The following is an 11,266-nucleotide window of genomic DNA, read 5'->3' as shown; positions in this document are numbered from 1 at the left end:
ACTCACAGGTGTGATTCAGGTCAGTGTGCTGTGCCGTCTGCTCGAGTTAGTTTTAATGCAACTAGGAAATATCTAAGCACCAGTCAAAACTCAGCCTTTAGTATTTATCTCAGAAAACTTTTCTGCAGGATGGTGGTCATTGAGTCAATTAGCACTCAACCTTTTGGTGAACTGGGAATTTAGAATTTTCCCTTGGGAGTTTAGAAGTGACCTAAGTACAGTATTTAGACGTAAACCTTTGTACTCCCTCCCGCAGACGATGGAGGCCCCCAAAACACAGCTTCTGTGGAAATCTTTCTACAACAACAGATAAATCTGGCTCTAGGTCCCAAACCAAATCATTTCCTAGTGAAGTATGAGAGCATCTGAATGAAAAATAGGAAATGAATAGGAAATTACGATGCATGCTGAGATAGGGGCAAATGACCACTTTGCTTTCCTGGGGTGACACCAGATTTGCCAAGTCTTGCCGGGTTGGTTCCTCAAATACCTGAAGATGAACTGATTAGGAACCAAAGCTGCTTCTTTCTGGATCCTACTCTCAGATCGATCAGTGACATTCAACTTTCTTTCCATCCCTCCCCGTGGTATGAATGACGATATCTACGTCAAACCAGATCAATTTCAAGTCAGTTGAACTCACGTACACACATAACACATACCGTACATTATTTAAAGAGGAACGAACCACGGTTATAACGTGTAACAAATGAGAGCAGAAAATCTAAAAAGCTCAAGAAATTCTGAGAATCACTGCTCCGTAAGTGATTAACATTCAGAAAATGGAAGCCCTAGGAATTGTGTGTTTTGGGTTGGGGGTGTGTGTGTTGTCTACAAGGCTGCCTTTCTTACCCATGTATTTTAAGATCAGGCAAAGGATATCAGTTCTGTTCTCTTGAACCTTTGGGCTACCGAAAGGCTGCTTGCTATACATGAGTCCCCTTCTGCATCATGTGTGTTCCTCACGCTCTTTCACTCTTCATAAGATATTTATTCTATCTCATGCAAATTTCATCGCTTTTGTCCTTGCTAAACTCAAGAGCATTCATAATTGGGTCACAACAAGAGGATGCTTCTAAAACTAATAATACTCAGACACGGAAAGAGATTCTACTTAAAAATTCAACACCCAACTTATCTTGCTTTTAAAAGACTAGTAAAATAGGTTCTTTCAACTGACACATTGATGAAAACAAAGTATCCCAAATTCTTGGCCCTTGGGTAGGGGGTGGGAAGGCAGCTCTTTACCGCTGGGGCAAGCAGGAGATCTCACACCGGACTTGAGAAGGGGAAGGGGAATGGAGAAGAAAGTCCCTTTGGTTTCCACACTCCGTAGGAGGAGGTGGCCCCCATGGGCGTATCTGACGACGCACTGAAGCTGTGGCACGGGCTCGGGAACCGCTGGGCCAGGCCCAGTGACAAGTCTAGTCTGGGCTCAAGGTCACATGGGACTTGGGCAATCCTAAAGAGGGTTCCTTCCCCAAGTTCAGTCCCACGACCAGCTTTCTCAGGAACTCCAAACTGAACATGACTAGAACTTAACCTAGATGGAAAGCAAAGCAAATACTAACGCAAACTCATTTGATGGCCACTGTCTTGCTCTGGGACTTCCAAAGAAGAACTGCTCCCAACCTGGGGTACCTCTGAGGACACAGTGAGAGCCAGGGGCCGAAAGAACCACAGATCCGTAAACAAAGGCTGAGGCCGACTAAGATCTGGAAAGCTTTACTTCTAAAGTCCAGCTAATTCTCAAGGTCGTACACCAGTCAGAGACTCCTGCTTTTTCTTTCCCTGTCCAACACCATCACGGGGAAAGGTGGAAGCCACCCAGAGAAAGCTACTTAGGACCAACTCAATACTGAGTGAAAACAACAAAAGCCTAGAGCAGCCTGATTAGCTCATTTTTCCACATTTTCCTTACCAACAGGCTGCCCCAGGCTCCAAGGGTACCTTGGTGAGAGTGCCTGGACCACAGTGAGTGCTCAAGTGTTTGTTGTAGTTACCTAGGTGTCATCTCCTGGGGCCGTGGGGTACATTGCGGAGACGTGGGGCATGTGGAGACGTGGGGTATACGGTGACTTGATGGGAATGTAACTCTTTCTGCTGCTTCGGCCCAGGGAGCCTGTTGCTCCAGGGACGTAAAAAGGGAGTGTGAAAGCTCTTTCCTTAATTCCTAAACCCACACTGTCCTTGTTAATAGCCAAGTCCGGCTGTCAGCTAGACAAGCACTTGGCAAGCACGTCACCTGAACTCCAAATTCCATTCAACCACGGTCCACGCCGCACCCTGCAATGTGGTGACGTGGGGGTGGAAGGCAGAGTGGAAGACACTGCTATCTCACTCCACCCACGCCCTCCTCCCAGTAGAGCAGAGGTATGTAGTTATTCGGGCCGAAGCAAAGCCGATGAAGCAATACCTCCGTAAAAATGATCTGCTATTTGCTGCCGTCATCCATACCTACGTAGAAGGTCTTTCAGAATAAGTTCCACAGATTGCAGCTTCTCAGAAGAAATACTCAGAAAAATATTTGGATAGGAATAGGCTCAAAGGATAATCTGAAACTTAACATCTGGTAATAAATCTGAACTTCTAGCTGACTTCCAACTTTTGTTTCTTACTCTTTTTCTCTTCATTCAAGATAACCTGGCAATAGAGGGCTGCATAATTTTTCCAAACACTTTGGGCATTTAATCTTCCCAAGTAGGCAGCCCTCTAAGGAGCTCCCACAATGCCAACAAGAAATACGCACCATCAAAAGCACATCTGATTTTTCTGTGTCGCCCCCAGCCCTCCAGTACAGGTAAGCTTATCTGCCCTCCGTAAGCCTTAACCAACACTTCAGAGCTTCCACACCTCAATGCAAGACATCACCCAAGTTACATACTTAAGGCCACTGAAACTGACAATTCTTTTACCAGGCTTTCTGCAGCACAGTCGAAGGCTTTTATAAAGAAAGGATGAAACAAGGCTAGAGCTGAGAATAGCCACGAACAAGGCCACCTACGTTTACATCCCTCCTGCCAACAAAGGGTACGTCTTCAGAGTTAGTGAGATTTTTTTTTTTCCTATGAAAATAAGTGATTTTGACCACAGTGTGCCTGCCCTAGGCTTAGAGGGAGGAGGTGAGACTATATAAAATAACTATCAGGGGTCGAGAAGATAACCAGGTGCCAAAGTGTGGGGACATGAAAACCGCAGATCAGATAAGCGCATGAGCAGCCTGCCTTCCATCTCTGACCAGCAGAAACGGGACGATTGTGAAGGGAAGTGTTTTAAAAGGCTGTGGGTTGGGGGCGGGGGGGGGGGGGGGGAGGGGAGGGTGTGGGGAGGCTGCTGAGACGCAAGCTCCAGCACAGAGATCCGCCTGGGCCCCGGGGGCCGTGCTCAAGAGGTCCGGGTGCGAGCCTGGGGCACCGTGAAAGGGAGGCTATTCACAGACGTGGAGTCTGGGAGTCTGGGCTTCACCCAAGAGAGGACACGATACATGTTCTCTTGTTTCCTTATGATATTCTGTTATGTAGAAAGACTCACTCCATGCATATGGCTCCCTCACGTCTTTTGTTTTTTTTAATCTTCCTCTCCTTTTTTCCTTTTTAAAAATTTCCTTATAGTTCATAATTTGAAACAAACATCATTAACTTATTTGGGAAATGTTGCTTTCTCAGTATAAAGAACTGCTTAGATCTTGCTTAAAGAGATTCAAAAACCCTTTTACATTATATCTGACAGCGGAGAAGGCATGAACTTTCCTATTTGTGCAGTTATATGTACATATGTGTGAGTATATACGTATATATATTTGTATACATAATGTCCGTTTTAAGACGTCACATTCCATACTTGTGATAATCAAGTTTGCATTCAAGATGACATTTCACACCTCGGGAAAAAAGGGAAGTAAATGAGCTTCCACGACGGTTTCTGTCCCACAGTGAAGCCAAGGATGACAAATCGGTACAACACAGTCATTATTGCCACATCTACGAAGAACGCGGGAGAACAGCTGGAGTGCGCGGTCCTTCGCTTTTCGTTTTCTTATTGTACAGGAGTTATCCTGACTTGTGTGAGAGGGCGATGCTTTGGGTCTGGATTTCCTTTCCAAATTTCAGTGAGGGAATTAGAAGAAGCCATTTAAGAGCTAACGACTGAGATAAAATTACCCTGCCCAGAGATTTGCTAGTACAATGGATAAAATCTTTATCCCAAACAAAAATGAAGTTACAAATAGAAAAGCTGTTTTTTCGTTTTTGTTTTTTAATAGGAAATAGTCAGAGATTCCTGCTATGGTATGATTAGCCCTTTTCTGTGTGGAAGAAAGGGTGTTTCTTTTGGATGGCTTATGGACAGCATATTGGGACAACCTCTCCAGGGGAGAGTAAACCCTGATGTGATGACTGCTCCCACCATGGGGAGGAGAGGGCAGTGGGTGGTGCAGATGGAGACGGGATGCAGAGACACGAATATTTATAGTTCTGTAAACTCTAAAGAGGAAAAAAAGAACACCCTTTATTACAACTGGGGTTAAAAAAAAGCCCCCTATCTAAAGTGGAAAATTCCCATCTGCTCTAGGCAGAAGGAAATAAACATCAACAGGAGTTCAATAGAAATCACTCCTAAAGTCCGGTTTTGATGCCACAGCTCTTATCTGTGTTTTCCGAGACAGCGCATTCCCAAATCAGATTAGCCGTCCGTCCGGAACCAGTCTTGGGTTGGCCAACGGGACAAATTGTTTTGTTTGGTTCTTGGTATTTGCATGTTCTCCTACAGGACAAGGGGGCCAGAGTGGGGTTTTGAGACTGGCAGGGGAATCCCTGAAAAATCCATTCTGACGATATCCTATGTCTATCAGATAGACACTCGGTCTCTACCTACTGAGCCCCTGGGCTCATTTCTCACTCACACATCGTTCCTACTTTTTCCTCCTCTAACAACTGCAGTGCTTTCAACAAGAGGAAAACAATAATAAAAATAGTAATAATTAAAAAGGTAATCTACATTATTAACTTCCTTTTGGTATATTACAGTGGTATTTTCTGTACATGGCCCAGAACTAAATTCCCTATGTACACAAGAGACATGGGGGGAAAGCGTCGACCTTGGAAGGCTTAGCCTTCTGCCCTGAAAGACAAGGTTCCTTCTTCATTCAAGAGTTTCTCGCCACTCTGCTGTTTTGAAGTAGCAACATTCTGTAAACCTGGTGGGGTTGGGGAAAGGACTGGGGACAGGAGAGCGGGGAGACTTCCTTCTGTCTCCTCCCACAGTCTGTCTATTCACAGAGCCCGTCAGCAGCTGCTGTTTTTGAATTCACCATTCTCCGTGATGGAAAGCTTGGTGGGGTTGGTGGGGGAGATGCCATTGCGGACCTGCACACTGTATCGCTCCTTCACTTGGGTCAGTGCGCTCATCAGTCTGGTGTTGGCCGAATCCAGGGACACGATCCGTTTTTCCTGCAACACACGAATCGGGGCTTTATTCGGGCTACATGCAGGACATCACGGCGTGATACTCCACTCAATGACTGTTCTAGTACTTTCTATCAAACAGCAGTACGCATGATGCTTCCCAGACAAATGGAACGTCTCTGCCTCTTTCTGCACACTACTCAGGTTCAGCTTCCCTGAGCCCAATGGGTCTGTGTTCATTTTCTCTCGTTTTTTCCTTTCAGCACAGCAGGACTGGTTATTAATAATCCCTCGGGACACCGGGACGATGTGAAAACAACACCATGTGTTACTGCAGACGGTGCAACAAGGTGTCAAGCTGCCTTAAGGTATTCAGTGCTTTGGGCCAAAATTAAAACAAGGAAATTAGGTGGCAAAGAAAGAAGCACCAGAGGTTTCATTTCACAGAGGAGAAGTGCTGTGTGCTCTACGGAGCTCGGCCCCCAAAGAGGGCACACCAGTCACATTTGGAAAGAATTCACGTTGTGCTCAAAATTAAAACGATACATGGTGGCAGTTTATAGTCACCAACAAAGTGAGGACGCAACAGCAAGAGGAGAAAAAGCAGCCAGAAGCTCAGACTGAGGGGTCGTTTGAATATGGGAAGGGAGATGTGGCCGGAGGGGATGCCGGAAACATAACACATGGAAACAAACAGAGAACACAAGCTCCTAGACTCATTCCAGCTCAGAGTTACTCCAGGAAAGCTTCCCAATAAGGAGACTGCTTTCATTTTACTTTCGAGTCTCTGGGGGAAAAATGCCTTAGAACCAATATTTTGGAACCAAAGATTGTTGACTATATACACTTATATAAAAAAAAAAAGGGGGGGGGAAGGGCCAAAACACCCCCAAAATATGGCAATCTAAAGGAAAGCAGGCTCATCTATGTTTAAAGAAAAAAAAAATCACCCCATCAAAATATTATCAGTCTCCCAAAGATTAGGAGAGAAACCCTAATCTTAGTTTCAGCAGGTGGGTAAATGAGCCCAGAACCTTTCCAACATGAAGTTGTCATTTTCCAGAAAAGGGGTTAAGGCTGAGAAGGGCGATCTTTACCTACGTCCATGAAATTAAAAAGAAAAAACGTGTGAGGAACAACCCCCCAAAGCCAAAAGGAGCTTTCCTATCCCGGCAGTGTCCGAATCTACCCCGGGGAAGGGGAAGTGCGGTAAGGCCTTCGCTGCAAGGTGCAGGGAGGATCAGGGAAGACAGGAGGGCTGAGGGTGGGACACTGCTCCCTGTGCTCCCGCAGCAGCTACCAGGGCCAGCGGGGGTGCCGAATGTCCACCTGGGGGAAGGGACAACGGCATCAAGTTATGTTCCCCTTTCATCTCCTGCTTTGGGGGGGGGGGCAGCTGGGCTAAATGGTTTCAAAAGCATGAAAAAATGAAAACCTTGTTATTATCATTTAAAAAAAAAATGTCCTCCTTTTCCCTGATGGAGATCTCAGGTGGTAAGACACATAAAATCAGCATTATTAGGTCAGCATTCATCTAGTGTAAGATTCTTTTTATTTTGGGCGGGTAACTCATTTTCAGGGTGGGCCAAACTCAAAGAAAGAAAGATCTGTGAGGCTTAAAAAATAGTAATTAAAAAAACAAACCATAGTCCATGGAGTTTCTGGGATAACAAGTACAGATCTTTAACAAGCCAGAGGGGGCACCTGGGTGGCTCAGTTGGTTGAGCGTCTGGCTTGATCTCAGCTCAGGTGGTGAACTAAGGGTCGTGAGTTCAAGCCCCATGTTGGGCTCCATGCTCGGTGTGGAGCCTACTTAAAAAAAAAAAAAAAAAAAAAAAAAAAAAAAGCCAGTAGGTAAGGACTGGCCAGGGGTTACCAGGAAGTAAAGAGTGGGGATCAAATATGACATTTCCCTCTGATGGTTAAGAATCATCTCTGAACAAAATACTGGTCAAGAGTATCTTAAAATGATTAAAAAAGAAATTTCAGTATTAAGATAAAATATAAGGCCCGAATACTAAGGAACGTGGGATTCTTCAGGTTTACCCCCAAATATATGTCTTTTTAATTCGTAAAAAGTTATTTGATCCTTAAAGGGTCAAAAAGAAGGCTAAGAAGGGTTGCAATTATTTATTTCCTACAAGAGTAACAGCTGAAGCCAGATAACCCCCTGCTGAAAAGCTGAAAGTTTCCAAGTGGACAAATTCCCTTTTGTCGTTCCCCCCACTGCCAACTTCTCAAAATAAAACAAAAAGTAAAAGAAAAATAATCAAATAGGGACTTTTGAAAGTCAAGCGCAGTTGGCAAAGATGCTCTGACGTTTCGATTCCGCCTGGCTTGAAAGGCAAAGCAGTCTAGTCCACGCCTGACGGGAAGGATTTCCAGTGCGGGGAGTGCAGGAGCTGGAATGCGTAGGAGGCCAGTGTGCTGGGCCAGGGCTGGGACTGCTCGGCTAGAGCACGGACCGGGTTTACTTGCCTGTTTGAATAATCTCATCTCCATTTATGACCTGTAATTTAACACAGCGGAGATATCACTTTGCAACAGTAACTAGGCAGCTGCTCGCTTCTCAGAGGGGAAGCCCTTCTCTGTTCTCCATCTGAGCCACGTGGAGAGATCCTGGGGTGGGGGTGAAAGTGGCACAGTCCCTAGTGTGACGTTTGAGAAATGGTCCCCTCAGTTCCATCACCAGGATCCCCACGGCCGTGCCACAGGGTCCAAGACAGGTGATTCTGCCCTCACCAGAGGAACGCACATCCTCTCACAGTGCCCGTTAGGAAGTGGCTGAGCCAGGTCAGGCCTCACAGCATAAACTCTAGGGGATGGAGAGACTGAATTCAGGGACAAGCCTTGCCTCTGGGGGCGCAGGACTGTGGACAGATGAAAACCAGTTCACTGGGCACCAGGCCTTTAGCGCTTTGGGAAATGCTGGGATCAGCTCTAATAGAAGGAAGGCAACCGTATTCAGTTCAGAAATATTTTCCACTGCCAGTGGCACCAAGCAAGATGCCAGGGACATAAAAGTATGGGCTACCTCACTGGGAAGCTTTCACCCCAAACGTGTGTGCATTCCATTCAATGCAGCCAGAAAGGCTGCTCTGCCCCATCAAACACGTAAGATTAAGGAAAGGATCTGATATAAAAGGTCTTTCAGTATAAAGGATGCCAAAAGAGGTTCAAAGTCTTCTGCTATAATCAGAATTTAATGTGTCAGTAAGACAACAACTGGAACTGGAGGTTATACTTTAAAAAAAAAAATTAGCTTCAGTGTTTATGACTTGTGCTATACATGATACACTGGTTTTCAAAATGTGGTCTAGTGGGTTCTCCAAGTATCCTTCAGGGATCCACGGTGGGCCTCTGGTAGAAAGCTTATTGTACGGTAATGCCTATGTTCGAAAAAGTAATTTGCTATTTTAGCCACCCTCAGGGTGATTTAATCCCTGAGCTGAGAATGGTCCTTGTTGATGGTGGTCAACATGAGCGGTTGGGAACTGATCTACGGAAGGTCCCTTTGGTTCGACCAAAATAGGCCACGGAATGAAAGCATTTGAAAACCACTGTCTTCAGGTATGGCCCCCAAATGTCTGGGTTAGCCAGTCCACAAGCCGACACTGACTGATGCCCCAAGGATCACATTTCCCCCATTGCTGAACAGTGACGCCCTCCTGGCTGACTTCGAGAAGGTCCTTACTGTCCAGAGCTTTCGAGGCCTGAGAGATCCTATTCCCTTCCTTGTTGTCACCGTCCATGCCTAGGGCTCTTGCTTCACACCCCATCGTCTTGTCCTCGATGTCAATATAGGGGACAGGAGTGGGCAGCAATCTTTGTGTATGGAGCCATGGTCGTGACAGACCCAAGCTTCCTCTGCTAAAGACTGACACAGTTTTAGACCAGCTGGAATTATGAAAATGATCTGCTTTATCTCATCAGAACCAAAATCTCTCCTGGTGTGGTTATTAATAGAACTCTTCCTGGATTATTTTGTCACACTGAAAATCCAAAACTGAAAACTTATTAACAGTAGTTTGCCTGACTAAACGGCCTTCTGTATCCAGGCTGTTTCTCTGAAGGCTCAGGGATGAATTTGTATAGTATGCATGGCAAAATGGCCTTGTCTCTACTACCCTTCCCTCGCCCACCTTGGGGACACCTAGAGAGGTTAAAAAAAAAAAAAAAAAGGACCAAGCCAGATAATTACAGCAGACCTTTCTTCTGATTCTTATGAAGTCCAAATATCCAGAAACTACGGAGTCCAAACTATCCCAAGAAATCGGCTGACAAGTGTAGCAAGGCTCACATTGGCCTCCAAACTGCGTGTGGAGCATGGGGTCCAGGAAGTCTCCTTTCAGGGCTCTGCTTTCAGCCCCACTCCCAACTCCTTTGAAAAATAAACCCCATGCCACATGAATCCTGTTAGGAAACTAGACAGAGGGTGTTACGTGCATGCTTAAGAATCCCCGGGGCTCTCACATAGACGCCCCCTGGCTGATACGCAGAGAAGGGAATAGAACGTGAAGTCCTTGCTCCCATTTTTATTTCATAGCTTAGGGATAGGATGAGGTCGTTAAGGGTGAAAAATGCAAACCCGTGTGGGTTGGCCGTCTTCAGGAAGGCGATACCCTCTGTGGTTAGACCATCCGCTATCAGAACCGCACCTGTCTTTTGCTATCCGTTTGGCTCTAAGAAATACAACCATATTGTGCATTGATGAAATGAAATGAAATCATCAGTGTTTCCTGCCTCTTGGATTTTGCTCTGATCACTGGTGTGCCCCTGTGAGGTGCTCTTGGCAGTCATCAGGCCATTAGAGTCACAGGTGTACGTCACAGTGAGCGGAGGCCCAGGTTCTGATTTCATCAGGACTAAGAGGCTCTCTAAGCACAGCGCCAACAAAGAAGGGCAGCCAAGCAAATCCCAAGCATCGCTGCCAAACCCTGAACTGAAAGAGCAGCAAGGAAAGGTACGTTCCACGACCCTGTCCTTCCCCTACAGTTCCACTGGGACGTGGGGCTAGAGGTCGATGGCACAGTGGACGTGACTAACAAGACCGTGAACATCACAGCCAAGCAATGGTCAGTGGAGGTCACAAGCCAGACACATGCAGTGTGCTTTTCACAGTTACCCCCTCGGAGAATGCCCTCCTTTCCACAAGGAAAGGAGTAGACCCCATCATGCACTAGGTTGAGATCTGTCAAGCAACTGCACTAAGCACGCTAATACTTTGCTGGGTCGACACACTTGTCACCAGTAAAAGAAAGGAAAAGTCATACTTAGGAACTCTTAATCTTTAAAAGGTAATGTGGAGCACTTTGCAATGACCCATTTTCCAGTACGTGCCTTGGCATTTCCAAAAGGTCAGAAGTCAGGAAATTCAACAGTTACTACAAACAAGTCCTTTACACTAGATTCAAGGTCTGCTTACCTGTGCATCAATTATTTTTTGCTTTGCATCAATAACGGCTTGCATCTCAGCGTGGTCCTTCTTCAGTTCCTCTTCCACAGCCATGAGCCTAGAATGTGCACCGAGGAGACATGGACGTCAGAGAGAAGCCAGCTAACATAGGGCGCAAGAAACCCACACTCAGCGGAGTCCAGATTCCACTCCTTCCCAGTAAGAGGCCCGTAATCATGCTTGCTTTCTTCTCTCCCGCCTTGGAAGAAGACATTCAAGGCTGACTTCTCTCCCTGTGACCAGATCCGTGAATTTTCACCTCCTCTGGAACAGTATCATCATTTCTTCCCTCTCCTCTGCCGGATCCTTCCCCCAGCACAGATTATTTCATCGCAAACTTTCAAACCAACCAACAAAAAGCTAACAACCCTCTCTTAATCTCAAGTTCCCCTGTAACAGCTGTCCCTTC

The 11,266-nt window shown here is 46.0% G+C and overlaps 1 protein-coding gene across 4 annotated transcripts in view; it reads right to left on the bottom strand.

The window, feature by feature from the left end:
* Positions 1-2,853: 2,853 nt before the first annotated feature.
* RASAL2 (RAS protein activator like 2) overlaps positions 2,854-11,266 on the bottom strand; it is a 355,403-nt gene continuing 346,990 nt past the window's right edge. For all 4 annotated transcript variants that reach the window (XM_047840334.1, XM_047840335.1, XM_047840332.1 and 1 more), the window contains exons 17-18: positions 10,828-10,915; positions 2,854-5,447 (exon numbers count right to left, since the gene is read on the bottom strand). In XM_047840334.1, coding sequence (XP_047696290.1) covers positions 5,283-5,447; positions 10,828-10,915 — 253 coding nt within the window. In that variant the 3' untranslated portion in view covers positions 2,854-5,282. The remainder of the gene's footprint in view (positions 5,448-10,827; positions 10,916-11,266) is intronic.

The sequence above is a fragment of the Prionailurus viverrinus genome, chromosome F1 (assembly GCF_022837055.1).
Source record: "Prionailurus viverrinus isolate Anna chromosome F1, UM_Priviv_1.0, whole genome shotgun sequence".
In the NCBI taxonomy this organism is placed as follows: Eukaryota; Metazoa; Chordata; class Mammalia; order Carnivora; family Felidae; genus Prionailurus; species Prionailurus viverrinus.
Note: the sequence above shows the minus strand (reverse complement) of the source record. Positions and strands in the feature narration are given on the sequence as shown.